General features: G+C 40.0%; 1 protein-coding gene and 1 pseudogene across 5 annotated transcripts in view; one reads left to right on the forward strand and one right to left on the reverse strand.

The window, feature by feature from the left end:
• WDR7 (WD repeat domain 7) overlaps positions 1 to 27,160 on the forward strand; it is a 363,164-nt gene that overhangs the window by 199,964 nt on the left and 136,040 nt on the right. For all 5 annotated transcript variants that reach the window (XM_047827886.1, XM_047827887.1, XM_047827884.1 and 2 more), the window contains one exon: positions 11,672 to 11,893. In XM_047827886.1, coding sequence (XP_047683842.1) covers positions 11,672 to 11,893 — 222 coding nt within the window. The remainder of the gene's footprint in view (positions 1 to 11,671; positions 11,894 to 27,160) is intronic.
• Positions 16,871 to 17,083, reverse strand: LOC125149148 (small nuclear ribonucleoprotein G-like; annotated as a pseudogene).

Here is a 27,160-nt window from a genome sequence, read left to right on the forward strand (position 1 = left end):
AAAGAAAAACATTTAAAATTTTATTGCCATCATTTATCATGAATAAATCAGTGTTTCTGAATTTCCAAAGGGATGTTTTAGAGTATATTGAAATTTATACCAAATTCAGAAAACATTGATGTCATTGCGAATGTCACGTGGACTCTGTCATGTGCCAGAGAAATTTCTGACGTAAAATTAGTGAGCTAAACCAATCCGAATGCAACGTTCTGTTTTAAAAAATCTTAAAGATATGTTTGTGATATAGTTTTAAGGATAATTATGGTCTTGAAGTGAATTACGATTTAATTCAACCACATTACGTCATTAATTTTGACTAGAATTTTAAATATCAAACATATGTCAGTCCTCTGTGGAAAGCATTCTGATGCTCGATCCTAAACAAAGAATTAAATTTTGGAGAACAGTTTTTCCGGGTCAATTCTCACAGTTCTTAGACTGTATTCTCAGAGTAGTAAACGGGTAGCATGGTCTTATCTGAGGTTTAATACCTAATACAATAACAGAGCCCCATCAATAGAAGGCTAATAGCAGATATGAAGGATATGCTGGCACTTCGTCTCGTAAAACCGCTATTCGCCCTAATTCAAATCCATTGATTCCTATTCCAGTTAAAAGTGAAGAACTTAATATGTCTTTTAATCCTTTTATTGTAAGCTAGGATAAAATTAATTTTACCCTGGAACTGCACAAAGCCAATTAACATGATCTTTAGAGTTATTTAGTAAAGTGCTTCAAACTGGTAAATTTATCTTGACCTCTTGGTTGCACTCTCTGACTGCTTTTTAAATGAGGTAATCAATATCTCACAGCCCTTTAAATAGCTTAAACTTCTCAAATATTTTACCTGTGTTCTAGTTAAGCTGTAAGTAAAGTGTTTACTCCTGTTCGCGTAAATCTAGAGTCAATTATGCTAAATCTAAAGACAATTATGTACTTTTGAGGAACACTGTATGAATTAAACGGTTGTTTTAATAAAATCAAAGGCTCATAGTTTGTTTAAAGTAACCCAATAATGAAGAAACGTATTATTTTTGCACAGAACAACTATTCTGTTTGCAACTTAAAATGTAGAACATTTATGTCCTTTCCCACTGCATGCAGCTTCTGTTTTCCACACAGGGCCAGTCGAAGGTATTAATTTTCTTACTGTGATAGGGTGATCAACCGTCCTGTCAAGAAAATGGATCTCCATGTCACCCTTTAGCATGATTAAATGGAGGCATGTCTCTGTGAAAAAATACCAAATTTTCATGAGACAAATGAAACTGTAGAAAGGCCTACTTTTATAGAATTATTTTACTTTTAATATTTCAAAATCTCCCATTTGATTATCACTTATAGGAAAACATTTCAGCTAATTGCATATTGTCTTGTATTATTTAAGAGCAAACCCAGGCAAAGCCAATAATTTTAAATGTCTTCAAATCTAAAAAATTAAGGAATCAGAAATTGGGGTATGTTACTGTTGGAATAGTAGTAGGGATGGGCCGCCGTACTTAATACAGTCACTAATCAGTCAGTGTCTCTTTTAGGGGATCCCTTTTCTTCCTCTTACTCCTTGTTAACAAAGAGCTATGATGTGTTCAGACCTGGATACTGATAAAAATTAGATAGCATAGAATTTCAGCATCAGTAGTATTAATAACCAGTTGGACAGTGGTCTTATGAGCCTGTGCACATGCTGAACTTTAAATTACACCAAGTGATATACTTGACAGCTAATTAAGATTTCATATTTTGGCCACTTAGCAGAGAGCACCTGTTATGATCCTTTCTATTAGCTTCAGGACAAAATTTACAAATGGCTGTTTTAACGTACATTATTAAAACTTCCCTAAAGTCTTAATTCCTTCCCGAGAAGTGGGAGTTAAGACAAGATTGAGGTAATTAAACAAAAGGAACAGAGGGAAGGTGGGGGACCAGGGCTAGAGGCAGAGCTCTCCAAATGCCCCTGTTGTTTAATTTCCTACTGGAAGCAGCCCATGTGTGCTTCTGCCCCCCGCCCCCCTTCCCCCTTCAAGCAGTGGCCGTTGCAGAGGCTGAACGGCTGGGGTCAATGCCTTGCCTATTGATCAGTATCCCTGCAGTCCCCTGCTCCAGCAGCTGCTTCATTGGCTTCTTTCAGGGCCTGCTTCAGTACATTAGAATAGAAATCCATAACCAGAGCTGTGCTCATCCAAGCAGGGGAAGAAACTAAATTAAATGGTATAAAACAATCTTGGATCAGGAGTTTGTGCCAATTCATCTTGATCTAAGATGTCACACCGGGCTCTCTGTCTGAGCACCTGGGCTAGAGGCAGCCATAGTGAAAATAGATGGAGCTGCGATCATTCATTTGTCAGCTAAGGAGCAAGGCAGCGGTTAGCAATTCCCTTCTGCAGAGGTCAGCTGACAGAACAATCAGTGCAACTGCAGAATAGAGCTTTCCTTTGAACTATTGTTATGGAGCATGCTCTTGCTGAGTCGTGGGGGGAGGGGAGCTTCATTTGCTTCCTGTTTCAAGACTGCTATGGAAATAGTGAAATATACACTACATGCATCTAGATGCAGTTGCACAGAGCTCTTACTCCCATGTCTGTCCCTGTACTCAAATAAAGTTGGCTTTAAATGCACGTTCTGATATCTAGATGATCAAACTGTTACATATCACTTTCTCTAGAATTTGGGTTCATTTTCATCCTCCTAAACACAGAGGCAGTGGTTATTGATTTTGTTTCTTCTTCGTATGGCTAACCTTTTAGGTTTTTCCCCCACTTTAGTTATTACAACTATGACAGACCAGTGGCATACTTGGAATCTCTGATTGCACGTACACATTAACACTCTTACTAATGTTTCTGTACCTTTAATAAACTCGGAAAAAAACACGAAGAGAGTTACATAGAATGGTATCAGAAGATATTTCTGAATGTTACTTAAATATTTTTGAACATTTTAATTGAGGCTTTTTATAAGAAATGTGAATTCATGAAATATTTGTGACTTTAGAAGTGACGGAGTAATTTTATAACATTGGAGGAATATCCTTAACTATACTATAAAAAATGAATTAGGGAGATGAATAAAATTTTATATAGAAGATTTAGAATATTTTTAAAGATCAGTGTATTCTCTGTGGACTCATACTGGATTTTGTCTTTCTGTATACTAATGACAAATTTTCAGAACTACCTTTTTTTTAATCTTTATTTTTGACAGAGAGAGAGAGAGAGAGAGAGAGAGAGAGAGAGAGAGAGAATGTGCAGGGGAGGGGCAGAGAGAGAGAGGGAGACAGAGGATCTGAAGCAGGCTCTGTGCTGAGAGCTGCGAGCCCAGAGCCCAGTTTGGGGCTCAAACACATGATCCCTGAGATCATAACCTGAGCTGAAGTCAGAAACTTAACCCACTGAGCCACCCAAACACCTCCTTTTTTAAAACATTAAGCTGTGACATGCAGAATCTTAGAGACTATAGTGGCAACCATGAATCTTTTTTTTTGGTACTCCATTGTACCAAACTTTTATTTTCCAAATAAATAGTAACCACTCTTTGATGTTTCCATTTTAGTTTTCTTAGTGTTTTTTTTTTTTTTTGTAAGTACTTTAATGCCACTCTCTTACGGAATTACTCCTTTCTAACTACTAAATTCTTTGTAATATCCTACCATTTCCTTTTCTTAGCCTCACCCAGGTCTGCTTGCCCACTTCTATTCTGCCTTTGAGCACAGTTAAAAAAATGCAATTTAAAATTTCTACTTAAAAGCTTTGTGCTCTAGGTGTTTTGTTTGTTTTTATTAAGTTTCTGGAGAAGCCATATCTACTTATCTTAAAAGGATTTCTTTGTTTTTACTTTTGTGTTAGTTAATTTTTGCTTAAATTTTTACTATTTTTGACTAAATTTGTTACTTTTTGTTTTAATTTTTTAAATTAATTTTGATAATTAGTTAATTTAGATTCTTAAAAGAACTTAAGGCATGACATCTAAAGTTTGCAGTGTTTCTATCAACTTCCCAAAGACCAAACCAATCTTTTTTAAAATTCTTTCTTAACATTTTATTTTTTAGAGAGGGAGAGCATGCACGGGGTGGGGTGGGGGCTGGCAGTGAGAAAGAGGGAGACAGAGAATTCCAAGCAGGCTCCATGCTGTCGACACAGGGCTTGAACCCACGAACCTTGAGATTATGACCTGAGCCAAAGTCTGATGCTCAAGTGACTGAGCCACCCAGGTGCCCCAAGACCAAACCAATCGTAATCTCACTTTGGTTTCTACAATATCCTTCTAATCCCCTAAATCTAATTATGTTACTCTGTGGCTTAAATCTTACCTTGAGTATCTTCCCACTTTTTATAGGTTAAAGGTTGAAATGTGAATATGGTCTGTGGTGCCATCTGTGGTCTAGCCCGTGCCTGCCTCTCTTGCCTGTTTTCTATCTTTCTCTTGGCTCTTAGGCTTCCAACCTGATTACCTGTCTTTGAGTTGGAAGTCAACCAATTACTTCATGCTTGAGGTTCTTACACAGACTGTTCTCTCAGTTCATAGTGTTCTCATTGATTCTGTAACCTATTTCTAATTCTTATTTAGTAGGCTTTAAGTTCAAAGAGGACAGGGATTTTGCTTTTCTGGTCCCTGTTCACTTCCAGTATAATACCATGAATACATCAGACCTTCGATTCTTATATGTTGAATGACTGAGTAACTGATGGAATGAATGGATTTCTACCACCACTGGTACTGTTTTTCACCTGATCGTTGCATGAGTCTTCTTTTAGTTCTACTGGACACCAGTCTTGTTTTACCTCGTAATCTACCTTTCTATCGCCACTCTCATGGTCTTTCTAACAGTGAATAAATCTGATATCACCACCTTATGCAAAATTGTTCCAATAGCTTTCCATTAAACAAAAGTTAAAAGTCTTCAGCTTGCCATGCACAAGTCTCTTTTGATTTGGTACCCCTTTAGCCTCTCCCATTGTCATTCCCTTGCCTTACCTTCAATTAGCATAGAATGACAGAGTAAATGAAGAGACAAAATAAAACATCTAAAAGCACTCAGAGGTCCCTGCTGCTAATTTCTTAGCGTTCTGAGCTCTGAGGGCCCTTTTCTATATTGATTTAAGTAATATAGAGAGTGAAGTATTAAAAGGGGCTGGATGGATGACTAGAGAGAGTAGAAGGCTGACCTCCAATGAAGATGTCTCCAGAAGTTCACTTTTTAAATTTCTCTGTACCAAATATATAGCTGTGAGAGATAAAATATACAAACAGCAAACCAAAGAGACATAACTAGTCTCCAGAAAGATAAATACCCTTGTGGACAAGTAATAAAATAGAAGTGATCTGGGCTAATACCCTTAGCTACTTCCCAGAAGCGGGCTTTTGGCTCCTGTGAGCTAAAGAGGACTTAAAATATATCATGAGTACAGCTTAAAGCCAGGAGTGAGGCTATGGCTTTGTCAGTTCTTGAAAGGACCCTGAAAGTCCTTGTGAGTAGGTTGAAAGGATGTGAGTAGGTTACTACTCATTTCAAATCAAAGTTGTTATCAAAGTTGAATAGATATTAACTCTGTGACTGGCATTGTTAACTGTAATAAAAGATTGTGGAAATAAGTGAGTTGTGTTTACCCTAAGAACCTAGAAACAAAAGAAGGGCTCCTGGCTGGCTCAGTTGGTAGAGCATGCCACTCTTGATCTTGGGGTTGTGAGTTCAAGCCCCACGTTGGGCATAGAGTTTACTTAAAAAAGAACCTAGAAACAAAGAGAACAGAGAGAAAACATACAGTAGGAGAAATAGTAAAAATAACAACAGCAGTTGGTGAAATAGAAAGGAACGGAATAATAAGATCAAAACTGAAATATTTTTTGAAAGTCTGGTAAAATATAAATTTCTAGCAATACTGATCAAGAAAGGCATTGTTATGCCCAGAATTCGTGATCCCCAAAGACCACTAGGGAGCCGAGTCCGATGCAAAAGCAAAGAGCCTTTATTCGAGCTAGCTCGAGCTCAATCCCCTACCTGCACCGACGCAGCGGTGAGATACCAGGGAAAGAGAGCGAGTTTCAAAAGGACAAAGGTTTTATTGGGGCCTGGGGGCAGTTGGTGAGGTAATGGCTATGGCCTCAGCCGATTGGCTGGGGAGGGGTCCCGGGGAAGGGTCTGGCAGGTGAGGGAGGGTTTACTCAAGGGGAGGAGGTGTGGTCAAGGTGAAGGACACAGAACAAGATGGAGTCGGCTGGCGTAGGCCCGCCCTTTCATTCCCCCCTTGTCATGTAGCTTACGGACCCAATCATGGGACCGGCTGCATTTATGGTGACAAGGAGAACAGAGTCTGGAGGTTTACGCAAAGTTCTGGGAAGCAAGTGTCCCTGGGGTGGCTCTGGGAGGTCTGATTAAGTATTGTCCCCGAGCTGGTGTCTATGATCTGCCAGGTGATGTTTTGGGGGGCGTGGGGACTCCCGGCAGCATGAGCAATGACAAGCAGAGTTAACAGAGTTACCAATATTAGGTAGGTCGAATGCGCTGTAGCTTGAGCTTGAGCGGGTTGTGTTGGTCCTGACTGATGGCCCATCGCGTGACGAAGTCCTTCCGGATAGAGGAGGGGTCCGCTGGCTGAGCGTGGGTGTGATGGACCCAGGTCGCGATGCCGTCTACCTTGAGAGCGGTGGGGGTTGTCAACACCACGATGTAGGGTCCCTTCCAGCGCGGCTCGAGTCTCTCGGTGGTGCCTCTTGACGTAGACCCAGTCTCCCGGCCTGTACTGATGAGGTGTCGGGATCCGGCCAGCCTCGTAGATGGCACGGAGGCGCGGCCAAATGTCCTCGTGCGCCCTCTGGAGCCCGCTCAAGGAAAGAAAAAGTTCTTGATCTTTAAACTCAGCAATAAGTTCAGCTAGAAGCCTGGGAATAACAGGGGGTGGCCTGCCAAACATGATCTCGTAGGGAGTAAAACCCAGAGTGTAAGGAGTGTTTCTAACCCGGTAAAGGGCGTACGGTAGGAGAGTCACCCAGTCCCCGCCAGTCTCCATGGTTAATTTGGTAAGGGTCTCTTTTAGGGTTCTATTCATTCTTTCTACCTGTCCTGAGCTCTGGGGCCTATAAGCACAATGTAATTTCCAGTTTGCCCCCACCGCCTTGGCTACTGCCTGTGTTACCTGTGGGATAAAAGCTGGTCCATTGTCTGATCCTACCAGGGCAGGAAAACCATACCTGGGTAAGATGTCTTCTAGTAGCTTCTTAGCCACCGTCTGAGCCGTTTCATGCTTGGTTGGGTATGCCTCCACCCAGCCAGAGAAGGTGTCTGTAAATACCAGGTCCTCGTGTAGTGCCTCGTCGAAGATGGTGGGTGAATTTTTGAATCCCTGAGGTAGCCGTGTCCAGGTGAGTTGCCCACTGTAGCCCTCCTCCGGATCATGCCACTCGAAGGCGAACAAGGGTTGGCTCTGGGGTGCCAGCGGCAGACTGAAGAAGGCGTCCTTTAAATCTAGTACAGTATACCAGACCCTGGAGGGCGCCAAGGAGCTCGAGAGTATATGGGTTGGGAACAGTTGGGTGTATGTCCACGACCCTCTTATTTACTTCCCGGAGGTCTTGTACCGGTCGGTAGTCATTTGTGTGAGGCTTTTGACCGGCAGTAGGGGGGGGTGTTCCAGGCAGACTGGCAAGGAACTAGTACCCCTAGGCTTCGTAGTCTCCGGATGTGTGGCTGGATCCCCTTCTGGGCCTCCTGAGACATGGGGTATTGTTTGATCCTTACCGGACTCTCTCCTGGCTTGAGCTCTACCAGGACTGGGGTCCTATGAGCGGCTAGTCCCATCCCCCCTGTCTCTGCCCAAACCGAGGGGAATTCTTGTAGCCATCTGTCTATATTATCCTCTCTCGGGAGCGCCTCCTGGTGGAGGAGGTATTCATCCTCCAGTTTCATGGTCAGGACCTGGATGGGGTGGCCCTTGCCATCGGTGACCTGAGGCCCCCCTTGTCTGAAAGTTATCTGAGCTCCAATCTTGGTCAATAAGTCCCGTCCTAACAGCGGGTAGGGGCGTTCTGGTATTACCATAAAGGAGTGGGATACCCGGCCCATCCCCAAATCTACTGTTCTTCGGGTAGTCCATGAATACTGGCTCATACCAGTTGCCCCTTGTACCCAGGACTTCTTGCTAGCTAGTTTTCCTTGTGGGGTGCGGAGGACCGAATGTTGTGCTCCGGTGTCGACAAGGAAGTCAATAGGGGTCCCCTCCACTTTAAGAGTTACCCTGGGTTCGGGGAGAGGGTCCGAACCCTGACTCCCCTAATCACTTAGTTCATCCAGCTCTAGGACTTTTACTCGATCAGTCTTGCTTCCCTTCCCGCCGGCCCTTTTCGGACAATCTCGGGCCCAATGCCCTATCTCCTTGCAGTATGCGCACTGATCCTTCTGCAGCCTCTGCTTCCCCCCCTTGGTGGTGCTTTTACCTTTTCTTGCGTCGTCTGCCAGCTGCCGGAGACGGCGGTCTCGTTCCTCGGGGAAGTCAGCAGTGGTAGCTAGCAGTATTCTGGCCAGGTCTCGAGTCTGCTTACTGCTGGCAGCCACCATGGCGCGAGCCTGCTTGTCCTCAGGAGGCTCCCGGTTATTATATACCTTTTCGGCTACCACCAGTAAGTCCTGCAGACTTTTTTCTCCTAGTCTATCTATTTTCTGTAATTTTCTCCTAATGTCTATGGCCGATTGGTTTACAAAGGCCATGATAACAGCTGCCTTGCTTTCCGGAGCCTCTGGATCCATGGGGGTATAGGTACGGAATGCCTCCATGATCCGTTCTAAAAAGGCAGCCGGAGATTCATCTTTTCCCTGTTGTACATTTCCTACCTTGGCCAAATTGGTTGGCTTTCTAGCAGCCATTCGGAGACCCCCCCATTAGAGTCTGGCGGTAGACCCGGAGCCTCTCCTTACCTTCTGCCGTGTTGAAATCCCACTGGGGCCGAGTTAAGGGGAAGGAGGCATCTATCTGAGCCTGGTTGGTGGTGGGATTCCCGTCTGCACCCGGAACTAGTTTTCGGGCCCCATTGAGGATTCTTTCTCTTTCTTCAGTCGTGAACAGGACCTGCAAAAGCTGCTGGCAATCATCCCACGTGGGCTGATGGGTAAAAAGATAGAGTCTAATAAATCAATAAGCCCTGCCGGTTTCTCGGAAAACTTAGGATTCTGAGCTTTCCAATTGTAGAGGTCACTAGTGGCGAAAGGCCAATAGTGATGGGGCTGATTCCCCTCCGCGTCTGGGGGTCCGGTGGCTCCCAGGGGCAGAATAGTGGAGTCGGCGGCGGAGGCGGATTGCTCCCTCTGAGCCCTTTGTCTGGTAAAGGGCAGGCTTCCCCCTGGAGCGTTTCCGCCTCCCGCTCTCAGAACAGCGTCTGCCTCCCCTGGAGGGGGAGGATGGTATTCTTCCGGCATCCTAGAGGGGTTATACGGGGGAGGAAAAATTAATTCTTCTTCAGTACCCCCCTGTAAGACAGGGTAGAGGGGTGCTGAAGACTGGGTAAGACGTTTCCTCTTCTCTGTCTCCTGCAAAGCAAGAATGGGTTTTGGCTCTGGAGGGATCAGGTTTAGGAAGGGCTTAAGCCAAGAGGGTGGGTCTGCTACAAGGTCCTGCCAAGTGATAACGTAAGGGAGCTGATCAAGATGGCCCGCCTTAGGCTGAGAGATGATACTCCTCAGTGGATGGTACGGAGGTCGAAGGTCCCCTCTGGTGGCCATCCGACATTGAAAGTTGGCCACTTGCTAGAACAAAAAAACTGCAACCGACCCTTTCGGACTTCCACACTGAGGTTGTTAGCTCTTCCCCTCACATCCTTAAAGTGATCAATCATAATACTTAGAGGAGTAGTCCGAGTCTGTCCCATAACGTCCGTCCAGTAAGTCCACAGAGCAAAACAGAGAAACACAAAAACAGACAAACAGAGGGCCCCTAGAAAGTCTTCCGACTCCATGGGAGCAAAACTGCAAGCTAGCTTAGACCTTTGAGGGGATTCCATGTCCCTCCAAAACCGATGAGGGGATTCCACGTCCCTCCAAAACCGATGAGGGGATTCCACGTCCCTCCAAAGACGACGGCCTCACGCCGACCAGCGGGAGCGACCCGCCTCGTCTCAGACCTTTGAGGGGATTCCACGTCCCTCCGAAACAGATGAGGGGATTCCACATCCCTCCAGAAGGGAGAATCGGAACGTCTTCCAAAACTCCCGGCCCGTGGTCCTCCAGTGCGTCCACTTAGACCGCGTCGGGCACTACCAGAATTCCAGAAATGAGCTCACACAGAAAAGACAGAACAAACAGACACTAACTGTGGCCAGTCAGGCTCTCCGGGTCGGGGGTCCCTTGGGGGTCTTGGGGATCCTGGACGAGCCCCCAAATGTTATGCCCAGAATTCGTGATCCCCAAAGACCACTAGGGAGCTGAGTCCGATGCAAAAGCAAAGAGCCTTTATTCGAGCTAGCTCGAGCTCAATCCCCTACCTGCACCGATGCAGCGGTGAGATACCAGGGAAAGAGAGCGAGTTTCAAAAGGACAAAGGTTTTATTGGGGCCTGGGGGCAGTTGGTGAGGTAATGGCTATGGCCTCAGCCGATTGGCTGGGGAGGGGTCCCGGGGAAGGGTCTGGCAGGTGAGGGAGGGTTTACTCAAGGGGAGGAGGTGTGGTCAAGGTGAAGGACACAGAACAAGATGGAGTCGGCTGGCGTAGGCCCGCCCTTTCAGCATGAAAAGTAATATTAGAGAAGGCACAAATAATATTTAAATGGATCCATAGCAATGATATAACTGAAATATTTTCATGATAGTACTGTAAATAACTTTAATAACTTTAAAAACTTAAGTTAGATAGATAATTCCTTTAAAACCACAAGCTATCAGAAATGACTCAAGAGGAAATAGAAAGCCAAACTGGACAAGTAACTGCCAAACTATTTTCTAAAGTAGTCGAACCTTTTTACATTTCCACCTGCAATGCATACTCATTTTCCGTCCATACTCGACAGCACATTTTATAATCCTTTTTATCACAGCCCTTCTAGTGGATGTGAAGTGATATCTCCTCGTGGTTTTGACTTGCATTTTCCTAATGACCAGTGATGTTAAGCTTCTTTGATATGCATCCTGGCCCTTTATATATCTTTGGAGAAATATCTATTCCAATTGTGTACCCATTTTAAAAGTTGTACTTTTTTATTATTGAGAGGTAAGAGTTTCTCATATATTCTAGATAAAATCCTTCATAGATATCTGATTGACAGTGTTTTCTCTCAGTCTGTGTGTTGTCTTTTTACTCAGTTGATTTTGTCTTCTTAAGTGCAAAGGTTTGTAATACTGGTGAAGTCCAATTAAAGAAGTTTTTAAAATTACTTGTGCTTTTGGTATCATATCTAAGAAAGCATTGCCTACCCCCAGATCATAAAGGTATATCTATATTCTTCTTCAAGTTCTCTTATTTTAACTCTTATATTTAGTACTGTGAACCTATTTTGAGTTGATTTTTTTTAATTGATTTTTTTGTATAGAGAGAAATGGAAGCCCAGATTCATTCTTTAGCATGTGGATAACCGGACATCTCAGTGCCATTTGTGAAAAGACTGTTCTTTCTTGAAAGAGTAATGTTGAATTTTTTTTTTTTTAATTATATGTCTCTGTGTATTGATAGTGTTTTAACTTCTGTTTGGGTTTTCAGGTTGCTTATCAAGTATCCCACAAATGAAAAAGATTTCCACATCTTATGAGGAAAGACGGAAGCAAGCTACTGCTATTGTTTTACTAGGAGTCATAGGAGCTGAATTTGGTGCTGAAATTGAACCTCCCAAATTGTTGACCAGACCGCGAAGCTCTAGCCAGATTCCTGAGGGATTTGGCTTGACTAGTGGTGGATCCAACTACTCACTGGCCAGACACACTTGTAAGTTTTAAAATTCCTAACGCTAATCTGTTGCTTTCAGTACACATCATTTGTTAACAGAACCTCAGAATATATCCTGGGTTTTAGCCCAAACAGAATGCTGACATGAAGTTAGAAAGCACTATGACCTGTTTGGCACATTACCCTTTGGTTATAGTTACCAAACTTTAAAAAAAAAAAAAAAAAACATGGTCTTAAAAATGCTTTTCTTAAAAAGCACATTTCTGATCTTTGTGTTCTCACATTTTGGTCAAGATTTTAGTCCTGACTTCTAATTTCTAAAACAATTTCTGTAAAACTATGCAACAAGTCCTGAATGTGGTTTGAAAAGTCAGGAGTGGGGGTGGATTAGTTACATTCAGAGCTCAAAGGGCCTGTGTCCTCCTGCTAACTTGTGTTCTGTGTATGTTAATAACAAGTAAGGATATTTTGTAATGTCTTTTGGTACTCCAGTGTTGGAACTCCTTTAGGTAGGGTCCTTACCTACCATATTGCAAAATAATTTCTAACAAATCATGTTATCGTAAGGACCAAATATAATCCTACTGAATATATCACAAGGTATTCTTTATAGAACAAATTGCAGTGTGTTTGGGGGGGTTTTGGCTTTTAAGCAAGGGAGAAAGAGCTATGTTGCTTTGTTAGGTATGACAGCAGAAAACTTCACTGGATCATTGTCACATACTTTTGCTGTGAAATCATGGAGCCATATTAGTAGCTTTTATAATTAAAACCCTCCTGTAGATTTAGCTGCCTGTCTCCGCATGCCACCCCCCTCCTTTTTTTCTAGATTCCTGGTACAACAAATACTTACTAGTGGTTGGTAACCTCCTGATCTCTATTTGACATTGAGCATCAGAGATTAATGATAACAGTTCCACCACCAACAGTAATAAAGCAACTAATTCTTTGAACATGATTTTAAGCTCTTTTACATACATTAACTCACTTAATCTTCATAATAACCCTATAAAGTGGGTACTTCAGTTATCTCTGTTTTACACATAAGGCTAATTGGGCACAGAGGGGTTTACTTACCCTGGCTGAGATCACACCTCTAGGAAATGGCAGTTTTTGTTCCAGCACAATCTGTTGGGTCCAGAGCTTGTGCTGTTGACCATTACGCAAAGTGCTACTGTTTAATGGCTCCTAGATGCAAAGGGCTTAACCACTGACCTGGCTAACGCCGTGCTGTTACTTTTTAACTTAAAAAGTTTTCTCTCCCCTCATTTGAACTTTAAAAGAGAAATCAAGCCTTCTTCAAAGTCGCTCAGCCAAAATGTGGTAAAATCTAAACTTGAACTCAAATGTCTCGTGACCCGAAAACCCATGCGCTTTGCATTTGCCACCTGTGCACACCGGCTCTCCCTCTCCTGCCAAGGCCTGCCGGCTGCGGGCCCCTCCCTCTCACCCCTAGTAGCTTTATCTTTTCCCAAGTTCTGCATGTTCCCTGCTCAAATCTCCCACTCTACAAAAGGGCCTAGAGTTAGGCTCACTTCTCTATGTCACTCCGGACACCCTAGGATTTGTGTATATAGTTTCTTAGAATCTTGGCATTAGACTATATTAGAGGTTAATGAAACTTTGGCCTGATTTAGTTGGCTGGTTTTCAAACTTTTGCTCACCATCTCTCTCGCGAGGATCAATAAATGTCTGGTTGCTCGTACGGTTCTATGTTAACAGCTAAAACTTTTCAATAATAAGTTTAAACATTTGCAAAAGATGTAATTTAGAGACTATTGTGAATATGGGCATTGAAAAATGAAATACTGTTCTTGTAAATATATTCGATATATTCAATTGAATATTTACCATAACTATTTGATATCCATTTAAAAAAAATACATGACAGACTTTCCTTGAAAAGTCAGAAATCCTGCATCCTTGATTCTTTTCCTTAAAGAGAGAAAATTTCTCCCTCACAGTTTTAAGGAACGTGTTCATTTGCATATTTAGCATCCAAAAATCAATCCTTTAAACTAACTCTATCTTAAAACTATTTGTGCTTTTAAATCTATTCCTTGAAAAGTCTTATGATGCTTTCATTTCAAGGGGTTACTTATTATGAAGACTGTTGATTTAGTTCAACATGTTTTGTACAATATTTTAACCGTATTCTTTCTTATTTTGTATTTTCCTGCAAGGAAAATGAACACAAATGCTGTCTCTCAGGAATTTTCACATAGCTCACTAGAAGTATCTGTACATAAATGTAGGAACATCATAAATTAATGAGTTGCTGACTAATTCCACCCAAGCTGTTGGCTGGTTGCTGGGCAGATTAGTCTACATCATATTATCTCACTTATCCAGACTAGTACTGTTATCCCCTTTCAAATCACGATTCATCTTTATGCAAAATTCTGATATTGCTTCTGTATTTTCTCTTAACTGTAATAATTTCACTTGCAAATTGTGTCTACTATAACTAGAAAAAGAGGAAGTAGGTTAGGAGAAAAGCAGGAATTTTAAAAGCTGTGGTAGAATAGAAATAGAGATTTTTCAAAGAAGCCTTGGTAATTGATAAAAGAAGAGTAGGGTCCCTGTGTTCTGCTCTTTGGGTTTGTTAGGAGACAAGGAGGTGAATGACGCGTCATGGGGTCCAAAGCCTATTTCTGACAGGATGGAAACCTTGGGATGTGCTACGTGGAGGGACTTTTGCATGATGCCACCTCAACTTTCCGAAGCAAGATAAATAAAATTCCCCCAAACATTGAAACTGTTTAAGTGTTTTAGAGTCAAGTTCATTCCTCGAGCATTTTGAATAAAGGACTAGGTGTGGGAAGAGCAAAAGATAATGCTTCTTAGCAAATAATACTATTGATTATTTTATTGAAATAGTAGAGATTCTGAGAGCTTTCTAGCCAGCAAGAAATATATATATAAATGAAAAGGTACCTATTAGAACCAGTTTAAAGTGTGTAAAATATCCTTGATATTGTCTTCACTTATTATGGCTGCCCTATTTTAATAATTATAAAATATCAGTTTAAATCTTGGTCCCATGATTGGAAACAGTCAGATGTCTAAATGTTCTTGTGTCTTTCTTGGCCTCTTTTTGGATCAGTTATATATAATAATAACCTGTTGTAATGTTAACCTGCTGGAAGTTGCTATATGTATTGCTATGTTATTTGTTTATGTGGCATTTAGAATGCATTGCAACCATTAAATATTTAGTCCTCATGGCAGCCTATTGAATGAGATAATCATTATTATCCTCATTTTGAGATAAGGCCATTAAGATACAATATTTGATGAACTTTAATTGCTAATGCACCTAGAGGTATAGATAGTGAATTCTAACCTTCCTTGAAAAGCCATTCTGTTCTGTGAAAACTTATCATTATCCCAATTATCCACATTGATAGGAGGGAAGAATGACACTGACACCAAATTCAAAAGTCATGCTTAGTTTTATAATGCATTTCATACTTATATTTGAATATACCTGAATCATTTGTGGGAGTTACACTTCACATAAAATGTCCAAATTGCATATTGAAGACAAAGCTGAAGGACTCTGGGAATTAAGAAGCCTAGACTAGGCCACTCTTTCCTCGTGCCCTTGATCTGGGTTGCAGTTTCCTCTTGTTTAAAATAAAGGGCAGGACTATTCTGTCGTTAAAGCCCCTTTTGGTCCAGTTAATCTCTCCTTCTGAAGTGAAATAGCATCCCAGGAAATTCACCTTCATCACCTTCTCCTTTTCCATTTCATGTAGGGATGGACACTGTCTCATTCCAAAAAGCTAACTCAAACAGAGATCATTCTTCATTTTTATTTTGATCCACAAAGACATTATTAGGACGTTTTAGGGTAGTATTTATAATGTTGCCTGTAGGTCTTTGGTTCATTCTTTCATTTGGTCACGTCTCTTCTTGCTCATTTTATAATTGTGGAATTATGCTGGCACGTCTGTAGTAAATCCCATTTTGATCTCTCATTAGCTTTTTGACTTTGGGCAAGTGGCATAAGTCATTTCCCTAGGCAGCAGACTCTGAGACAGATTTGTGTGCAGGAGTATTCTCGTGATCAATACTTTTAGGGAGTGAAAAAAACAGGATTGGGCAGAGCGAGATGTTGAATTGCATTTCAGTTGCTTAGGAAGCTTCAGCTCATCCCAGAGAACTCTGGGACCAGGATGGCCCTTCAAACTGTCCTTGAATTGGGGCAAAGGGCTTGGCCTTCATATCCCTGTGTCCTTCAGTCACTGGATCCACAGTGCCCTAGGGAGGGGTGTGACCTTGGATGCGGCAGCTCTCTTCATGTCAGCGCAAATCCTACAGAGGGACTCGACCAACACTTGTCAGCCACTGACCCCAAGAGCTTGGGGGAAGAGTGAGTTCTTCACTTGTGGAGGTGAGGGGATGGATAGCCTCTCCGGGCTTCCACTCGGCATGTTACTAACTTATGTGTGCCCTAGTTCCCTCTTTCTATCAACAGAAACGGAAAGAGGGGCTACCGTTGAACACGCTTTCTACTTCAACAGCTTACACATCGCTTATCACCCTGCAAGACAGCTGTTTTGTCCAACACCTAGCATGATACGAAGCACATTCATTCGCATTAGCTGATTATTGAGCATTTACTCTGTGCTGTGTACTTTACATATAATAACTTATTTAACTTTATAATCCTTCCAAATGGGTACTATTACTGTTATCACTAAATAGAGGAGGAAACTGAACCTTTGCCCAGGACTCACCAAAGTTTTGTGAAATTGGATTAACTTTTCTTTGTGTAGACCAATAAATTAAGGGCATAGGTTAAATGCTTTAAGATCCTGCTAAGTCTGAACACCTGTCTTGCAACTTTAAATCAGTATATTTTCTTTTTTTGACTATTAAAAAATGTTTATTTAACAAAAAAGTTCAACATGAAAACGCACGACCTGATTTTTATATTGTAGTGAAATAGGTGCTAGGGAGAAGGGGCACGTGGAAGCAGTTGATTTCTTCCAGGAACACATCCATTGTTTACACTCCTTCCAAGACTTCTAACATGAGGATACTATTTCCTCGAATTACCACCATTCCAATATTGTTCTGTTGCCATCTCCACACATTGATCTATCACAAGGTTCATAGAGGGATCGAACCCCTGCCGTATTCCATGGACATGTCTGCCACCATTTAGTTTCAATGATAATTTCTTGCCCATAAATATTTCAACTCGGGAGGGTGAGCTTTGCTCACGGTGTCTACTCGGCAAGCTCAAAGATGCTTCCAAACGAAATTCCTAAATCAGTATATTTTCACCATTTCACATAGGTGTCTTGTGTCACAAGCAAGTAAGATTCAGAAATGTGGCTATAAATAAGAAGGGGAGGTCAGCAAGTAACAGGTCACCTGTAAATATGAACAACTCTTGACTCATCCTTTGGGGATGTGCTGCTTCCCTGGAGATATAAACATATACAAAATCCACATCGCCATACTTATGAAATGCCTTGCATCTGTAGTGTGAAATATTTTGATTAGAGAAAATGAGTATTTTTCCCCACAGTGGGTCTTTAGCAATACCGTAATGCCGAATGCCAGGTTCTTTAGCGGGTCAAGGTTTTTTATGACCTCACAGATGTTATATGTGGAAAACACAGTGTTCGTGTGCATTTTTGTGTCTGTTCTGGGAAAAGGACGCACAGTTTCATTCAGTTCTCAAAAGAAAGTCATTAAAATAAAAATGGATAAGAACTCTTAAGAGTTTGTTGGAAAAAATTGCTTATCTGTTATTATAATTTTTAAAACAACAGAGTTATAATCATATTGATTAGATCAGCTATCACACCACCAAATGGAAGGCAGCCTCAGTTAGACACTACCTCAGGAATATTTTAATGTTATGAAACTTTTATGTAGAGTTTTTATTTTCTGGTACTATGTACCGTTTGATTTTATTTTGTTGTCCTTTACTATTGTTGACAGTTTTTCTCCAGAATGTCTATTTAATGAATATGTTGATATTGGTTGAGGTTGATTCTATAATGGATTTATTTCTTAAATTTTAAGGTAAGAAAGTTAAGTCAAATTTCAAATGTTTTATCAGCAAGATCAGGACAAAGTCCCGGACTTGCAATTAATAACAAAACTCGTGGTACTTGCACGTCACGAATGAAAGTAGCCACAAGGATGAGGAACACATCATGCCATTTAAAAGATAAACATAACAAAAATGGAGATTTTCACTGTATACAAACAAGTCATCAGATGGTATGATGACAGCCCCTGAGCAGGGCTGTAGCCATGGAGACTTCCTTTGTGTTGCTTTCCCTCGTGTTTCTAACCCTGACTTCCTGGCACTTGGCAGTAATTCTGCTTTTCTGTCTTCCTACTCCGCGGGCCGCCTCATTCACTCATTCCTCTCATTGCACTGACTCAGCGTTTCATCCTCTTTACCACCACTTCTCATTTGTAATTTTACCTTTGAAAATCATCCTTTGGGGGCACCTGGGTGGCCCCGTTGGTTAAGTGTCCAACCCTTGGTTTCAGCTCAGGTCATGATCTGTAGTTCATGGGTTCGAGCCCCGCGTTGGGCTCTGCGCTGCAAGTGTGGAGCCTGCTTGGGATACTGGCTCTCTGCTCCTCTCCCACTCATATTCTCTCTCTCTCTCTCTCTCTCTTTCTGTCTCTTCCCCCTCCCCCTCTCTCCCCTTCCCTCTGTCAAAATAAGTAAATAAAAAAAGAAGAGGAAAGAATATCATTCTGGTTCCAGATGCCATCTGTCTTGCATTGCTATACACCTTCCATGTTTAGAAGGCGCCTGGATGGCTCAGTTGGTTAAGCAACCAACTTCGGCTCAGGTCATGATCTCACAGCTTGTGGGTTCAGGCCTGCGTCAGGCTCTGTGCTGACAGCTCAGAGCCTGGAACCTGCTTCAGATTCTGTGTCTCCCTCTCCCTCTGCCCCTCCCCTGCTTGTACTCTCTCTCTTTCTCTCTGGAAAATAAATAAAACATTTTTTAAAAAAAGAAAAGAAAAGGAATTCTTCACTCTGGCTATGCACTAAAATCTGGAATGTTTTCAAATGAGCCTTTCCCTGGCATTCTTATTCAGAAAAATCAGGCGTGGGGTTTGGGTATCTATGTGATTTTTAAAACTTCACAGGTAATTTTCATGTGTAGTCAGAGTAGAGGCATCCAGTAGACTGTGGAATCCTTTAGTTATTTTAAATTGAGTGTTCTATGGTAGTTCCAATCATTAAACTACCTTAATGCACAGTATGTACTCTAATTTTTTGTTACATTTAAAATGGAAGAGATAATGGGAACTAATCTAAGTGAATAAATGACATTTATATCACTCTCAGACCTAATTCTTTAGGCAGCTCAGCTTTTTTATTGGGATTTTATTGTTCTGGATTGCTCAGGGTTGAATCTTGACATTACCACTCAGTAGCTGTGTGGCCTTAAGTGCTTTGTGGCTCAGTTTCTTTAACTTGAAAAAAAAATCTAGATTTCCGCTCAGGTCATGATCTTGAGGTCATGGGCTCGAGCTGTGTTGGGCTCTGTGGGGAGCCTGCTTAGGATTTTCTGTCTTCCTCCCTCTCTCTCACTCTCTCTCTCTGCCCCCACCCCCCGGTCTCCCCTTCTCTGCTCGCATGCTCTCTCTTTCTCTCTCAAAACTAATTACATAAACATTAAAAATAATGAACCTTATAAGATAGGTATTAGTGTCAACATTTTCTATATGAGAGAACTGTTACAAAAAAATAACTTCCTTTGAATTATCTGTCTTGTAAGGGATTTGAACCCAGATGTATTTTACCCCCAAAGCCGAGGAAATTCTTTTCTGCAACACATGCTGATTCTATTTGTGGTAAAGCCCATTAGTTCCTAGAGGATTTATATGAAAATATACTTTTCTATGGCCACATTATTATATATAAATGTTTAAATAAAACACTGTGTATGCTTGTAATTATTTATTTATAATGGGATAAATTTCTATATGTTTATGACTTTGTTTCCGATTTTAACCACATCAACAAACTAAGCTCAGATCAAATGGAAATGTTCACTACTCCTTTGTTTTTACTTGTAAATAATTTATCTTGTATAACAGCTTTATCATTTTTAACTGAGACCTGACACTTGCATTATAGACCCTGTTTGCTGATGTAATCCCATCCCTGTTGTCCAAAAATAACTTCAATTTGCAGTTGGTTTTTTGTTAATTTATTACTTTGTTTTAGATTCCTTTTCCATAGAACAAGTAAGTTGGACAAGGTTATTTCCAAGACCACTTCTATAAAAATCACAGAGTTCTATGAAATTATTACTGTATTATTATTTAATACTGTAGAGTGCTAGTGTTTATTGCTGCCATGTGAACGTGGCTATCTTGTTTTGATTGCTGTATACCAATTTTTCTGTCTGTTTCTATAGGCTCCAGTAGTCTACAGTTATGCCCTGTGTTTGAAGCCGGGCATCTTTAAAGTATTTTTCTGTCATCTTCCTTATGGGTACCTCATATCAACTTACCAGGCTATAGTCGTTTCTTTAAAATTAATTCTCTACATACATCGAGCTCTGTGGACATGTGTTATGTTGATGTATTTCAGTAGCTGTATGTAACATCTGTAGTAGGTTGAGATCTATATCCTTACAATAGAGTACGGAGGCATTATAACAGTGTTTTGGTCTAGAATGTGATGCGACATTGGCATAAGACTCTCCTGTCCCATCTAACGTATATATTAATATCCTTAATTCAGTTTTCAATTTTGATTTCAATTTTTAATTTCCTTTATTTCTTGTCACTGAGCTGCCTGAGTAGGTGATTCAGTGACAAGTCTTAGCATTGTAGTGCCAGTAGCAACCCCCCCCCCTTTTTTTTTCTTTTTGCAAAGGACATTCCTATTTCTAGTTTTTAAATAACCTTGGTCTGAAGTTTTCTGATAGCCCGGTAGAATGGTTTCTTCTTATTTGTGTGTCTTCATCTATGTGTGCTCCAGTGTCACCATAGTTAGTATATTTAATTCTGTAAGTTCAAACAATTTTATATCCGAAAGGGACAATAGAGAACAGCTAGTCTAATCCCTTCAAAAGCTGCAGAACTTGGGGCAACTGGCTGGCTCAGTAGAGCACGTGACTCTTGATCTCAGGGTCATGAGCTTGAGCCCCACATTGGGCATAGAGCCGTAGAGATTACTTTAAGAATACACATACACAAAAGCTGCAAAACTTTTGGTAGGTCTCCTAAAAAGACTTCCAGTAAGAAGTGAACGGACACATTTTGTGAACTTGTTTGTAGATGGCCTTCCATGTCCTTAGAAAACCTAATTTCTAGGACTCTGTGCAATGGTCAGATGCCCAGGTCTATGTGTTACTGCTCTACCTCTGTCTTCCGTGATCGTACAGCAAATGCTGATGAACTTCTTAATGCCACCCAGGCCACTAGAGGACCTGGATGCTTGTATAAGTTCCTTCCTTAAACCTGGGGTTTTCAAATTCTGTTCCGCAGAGCCCTGGGGCTCCTTAGAGGTGGTTCGTGGCTGCCTGGGCTCTCAACGCTACTTAAAGGACAGTAAGCACTGATTTTTGTGTGCTTTAGAAGTTGAAGTTTGGCATCACACTGTGTCTACAAAGAGAAACTGTCAAAGATAAGGCTAGACTCTACAAAACAGATAGACAAACATCAGATCCATCAGGACATCTTACTGACTTTGCCTTCAAGATACATAAAAAAATTCAGCTACTTCTTACCACCTTTACTGTTATCACTCTGGTTGGCTACCTTCATTTCTCACCCGGTTAATGCCAAGCCTTCCGGCTTCTATGCTGCCCCCCTTATGCTAGCTTTTTCATGGTAGACATGGTATTAAGGCTCTTAAAACCAAAGGTAGATAATATACTCAAGGGTATCCACATGGCTAGTCAGCAAGACACTCAAGAATCAGGAGCTTTTCTGTCTACTGGTGAACAAAATAGAAAATGTAGAAAATGATGATTTTTTGAAAGACCCTTCAAATCAGCAAGACCCTAAAAACCAGGAGGAAAAAACCTGGACAACCCAGTTTAAAAACAAACACATTGTCAGCATTTTACTATAGAAAGAATGTAGATGCCAAAAAATACCCAACTTACCCAATAATCAAAAGACTTAGAGGATAAGACAAATTTACTAGAAATACTTGTTTAAAATAATTATTTTAGGGGCGCCTGGGTGGCTCAGTCGGTTAAGCATCTGACTGCAGTTTTTAAAGCGTCCAACTTTGGCTCAGGTCTTGATCTCACAGTTTGTGAGTTCAAGCCCTGCATCGGGTTCCGTGCTGACAGCTCAGCAGCCTGTTTCAGATTCTGTGTCTCCCTCTCTCTCTGCCCCTCCCCTGCTCACACTCTGTCTCTCTCTCAAAAATAAATAAACATTAAAAAAATAATAATAAAATAAAATAATTTTTATACTGAATGGATAGTCATGTAATTAAAATGATAGATTTTTATATTTTAAAATAAATATTAAAACCTCAATGATTATGACATCCATAGGAAGTCCTGTAGCTAAGAATAAATTTAAGAAATATGGAGGAAATTATAATATTTTACTGAGGGAAATAAAATTTGAGTAAATAAAAAGGCATGTAGTTCTTTGATGGATGATTCCATGTGGTCAATGTCTTAGTTATTCCCAAATTCATATGTGAATCTCACAGAAATACAATAAAAAATCTCAACATCATTCCTTTTTTTTTTTTTAAGTTTGTTTATTTTGAGAGAGAGAGAGAAAATTCCAAACAGACTCCATGCTGTTAGCGAAATCCCATGAACCGTGAGATCGTGACTTGAGCCAAAATCAAAAATTGGATGCTCAACCAACTGAGCCACCCAGGTGCCCCCAACATCATGGTTTTAATAACTAGTCAAAATTATCCTAAAATTAACTTACCAGAGATCAATAGAATATTTGACTTATTTTGTTTTAGTTAATAAACATGTAATATATACCTGTCACTGTTTTAGGCATTTTGCAAATATTAACTCTCTTAATCCTCATTTGTAATCCTTTGAAGTATATAATTATTTAAAAAGCCAACCTTTGAAGTACTGTGAAAATATAAAATACTCAGATATAAACTTAAAGAATATGCAAGATTTTTACACAAAAAATTTTTTTAAATTTTATCAAAAAGCATGTTTTAAAGACCTAAATAAATAGGGAGATAGACACTTTATGGCGTGGAGTACCCCATATAATTAGAATGTCAATTTTTATAAATTCAGTGCCATTCCAAACAAAACACCCCCATGATCTTTGTTGTTTTCATTATTAAACTTGACAAGCTAATTCTCAAGTTTATGGGACAGAGCAGTGAGTTAATAAAAGCCATGACACTTCTAAAGAACAAGGAGAGATTTTCTTTACCTTATATCAAAAGTTATTATAAATTTATAGTAATTAATATAGTCTTATTTTGGTGCAAAGCAGACCAACAGACTTCTCTATAGAACAGAATAGACAGCACAGAAATGCTTCTAAACAGACATAAGAATTTGATTCTATACAGATCTAGAATTATAGATCAGTGAAATAAAGGACAGAATTTTTGATAACTGGTATAGTTACCACAGGGAGAAAAATAAAATGGGATACCTAATGCCATTGTAGCTAACCCCCCTAACAAAACAAAACCCACAAAAAACTATATGGATTTAAAGACTTAAATATGAATGCCAGAAGCATCATACTTTAAAGAGATGATATGGGAAAACATGACCTTGGAATGAGAAATATTCTGTAAACAGGTAACAGAAAGGCTAACCAAACAATAAAAAAGATGAATAATTGAACTACATTAAAATTACAAACTTCTATAGTCAGAAATATCTTTAAAAAACTGAAAAGTAAAGCCACAGAGGGAAAGGTCTTTATAGCACAGGTAACTGACAAAAGATTCTTAAACACATTTATGTTTGGGAAAAAGAAAAAACGGAAAAATAAATGCAGAGAAGAAAAATGCATAAAGATTGAAAAAGCACTTCACAGAGAGGGAATAAGAGTGGCTAAGAAACCTATGAAAAGATACTATGTCTTGTAATCAGGTAACTGCAAATTAAAAGCAAAATGAACTATCATTTCTCATCTACCAAACTGAAAGCTTGCAGTGTGACTATCAAATTTTGATGAGGATTTGGAGCAAATAGAATGTTTATTATACTTGCTGTGGAGTGTAATTGGTTTAAGCTTTCAAAAACAGTTGGGTGTACTATCCCGTGAGTCTACTCTTCACTTATTCTAGAGAAACCTTTCCACCTGTGGGAAGAGTAATCGCCTCCTATTTTGTGGATTGCTTCTTGGTTACCTTGACAATGTGTTTCAAATAACACAGTTCTCTGATTTCAATGAAGTACAGTTTATCGGTTATTTTATAGTTCATGCTTTTTGTATTCTAAGAAATACTTGCCTACCTCAGAGTCTCAAAAAATCTTCCCCCGTGTTTTTTTCTGGGAGCTTTAGCTTTTGCATTTAGGTGTATGTAATTTTCAAGTATGATGTGAAATATAGGTACAGAAATTCACTTGTTCGAGCAACATCTGTTGAAAGCATTTTTCTTTTTTGCTGCCATTAAATTGCCTTTTTTGAAAAATCAGTTGATCTTAAATGTCTGGGTCTGTTTCTAGATCCTCTGTCCTCTTGTCATTAATCCCTGTTTATTCACTCCTACCACATTGTCTTGATGGCTTTAGCTTTAGAGTAAGTACTGAAATCAGATAGTTTCTCCCTTTGAGTTCTTCTGTTGTTAACTTATTTTGTCTATCCTAAGTCGTTTGTGGTTTGACAAAAATTTTGGGATCTATTTGTTAGTTTGTCTAAAAAAGCGAAAAATGGGGCACCTAGGTCACTCAGATGGTTAAGTGTCTGACTGTTGAGTTTGGCTCAGGTCATGATCTCACAGTTAGTGGGATTGAGCTCTGTGTCAGGCTCTGCGATGTCAGTGTGAAGCTTGCTTGGGATTCTCTCTCTCTCTCCCTCTCTTTCTCTCTCTCTCTCTGTCTCTCTCTGCCCTTCCCCCATTCTTGCATGAGCGCTCTCTCTCTCACTTGCAAAATAAACAAGCGTTTTTAAAAAATAAATAGGGGTGCCTGGATGGCTCAGTAAGTTAAGCGTCCGACTTCAGCTCCGGTTGTGATCTCGGGGTTTATGAGTTCAAGCCCCACATCAGGCACTCTGCTGTCAATGCAGACCCTGCTTTGGATCCTCAGTCCCCCTCTTTCTGTCCCTCCCCTGATGGTTCTTTCTCTCTCCCTCTCTCAAATAAACTTTTTTAAATAAAAAAATAAATGAGCAAAAAGCCTGTTGGGATTTTGATTGGAATTGACTATAATCTATAGATGAATTTTGGGGAGAGTTGACATGTTAACAATTTTGTCTTCCAATGTGTGAATAGGCACTATTTATACCTTCTTCAGTTCCTCCTCAGCACTATTCTTTAATTTCTAAAGGTCTCACAGAGACTTTCAGGAGACTCAGAAGAAGAGGAAACAGAATGAGTCAGAAAAAATATTTGAAGAATATTGAAACTTTCCCAAATTTCCTGAAAGACATAAATTTACAGGTTTAATAAGTTCAGAAAAATCCCAAACAGTTGAACTTTAAGAGGGTCATGCCTCCAAACATCATAATTGTAATTTGTTTCCAGCTTTGACTATACTATTTTTCTTGTCTGCCTATGTGGTTGATAAATGATACCTGTTGTTACTTTAATTTGCATTTTAAGCATTTTAGGTTGGTTTTCTTGTGTTGTGTTTACCATTTTTTAGTTCATCTATGAATTGCTTGTTCTGTGGTGGTTTTTTTTTTTTTTTTTTTAACTGAGATATGATGGATATGTAACATATTAGTTTCAGGCATACAACATAACGATTGGATAATCTCATCACCACAGTAAGTCTGATGAATGCGTCACCATACATAGTTATTAGATTATTCTTTTCCTTGTGTTGAGAACTTTTAAAATCTACTCTCGGCAACTTTCAAATATGCAATACAGTAATATTAACAATAGTCCCCATGCAGTACATCACATCCCCAGAACTTATTTATTTTATAGCTGGGATTTTGTACATTTTGACCTTTCACCCATTTTGCCCACCTCCATCTTTGTCCTCCGTGTTATTTTTTATACCAAGTTCTTTACTTTGGTACTATTGGTACTTTTAAAATAGATCTATATACAAACATCTTTTCAGCTTATTGTTTCGTATTTGCATTTTCTGATTCTTTGTGGTAGACATTTAAAATTTTTATGTAGTCAGATCTTTAGTCTTTATTTTCATGTTGTTGAACCAAAAAAATAAGGAACATACATGCATATATTTTCATTCAGTTTGGTAGTCAATAATATGTATTCAGGGGTCTAGAATCACAGTGACGGGAGGTAATAAAAGTGGCTTCCCAGTTACCAGTATGGGAAAATACTAGAATGAATTTTGAGCTATCAGTTGAAATCATGGTTTTTTAGTATGCATGAAGACAGATATACAAGTATAGATATGTGTGTGTATGTTGGTTAGTATGCAGGCATATATTTCCTAGCTGTGGTCACTGAAAGGGCCTAAGAGCTGTGACATCCCAGTAACAATGTGTGCCTACCCAGAGCTCAGAAATTGATTTTAAATACGACTGTTTAATAAAACAATCCAGGACTCCTTGGAGAAGTGGTTGAATCCAGGACTGAGGCAGGGAAACAAGTTGAACCTGGAACATCTATAATGTCAAAAATTAAGGAAGGGCTTAAAATTGATGGGGGAAGGGCTTAAGGAAGGGCTTACAGAAGGATTTAAAATAGATATCATAAGGACACAGGAGCCAACCTGAAGGTGCTTTTGATAGCCAAAAGTGGAATAATTTCAGCAACAAAATAAATGATACATTTTATGGAATTATAACCCCTAGAACAAAATAAATACCCATGAGTCCACACTAATTAACTCTATCAAGAAAGGAAAAGAGACAACTCTTGCAGAAGAATTTTAGTTGATAAATATAGAAGCAATGAGGAAATACTAAATCTGCATCAGGCAAAGACCACAGTAATAATTGTTGTAGACAAAATCCACTAGTAGATGCTAAAAGCAGTATATTAACACAGGCTTAAACTATCTCCTCTCAAGATATTTATCAATAACAAAGGGAAACTGGAACTGCACTGTAATTGGTTACCATAACCAAGTGATCAAAGTTAACATTGTCAGTAGTGAAATACTCACCCTGATATGATACACTGAGAAGGAGTCAGTATCACTTATGTGGTATTATGGCCAAAAATGCG

Source organism: Prionailurus viverrinus, chromosome D3 (assembly GCF_022837055.1).
Source record: "Prionailurus viverrinus isolate Anna chromosome D3, UM_Priviv_1.0, whole genome shotgun sequence".
Classification (NCBI taxonomy): domain Eukaryota; kingdom Metazoa; phylum Chordata; class Mammalia; order Carnivora; family Felidae; genus Prionailurus; species Prionailurus viverrinus.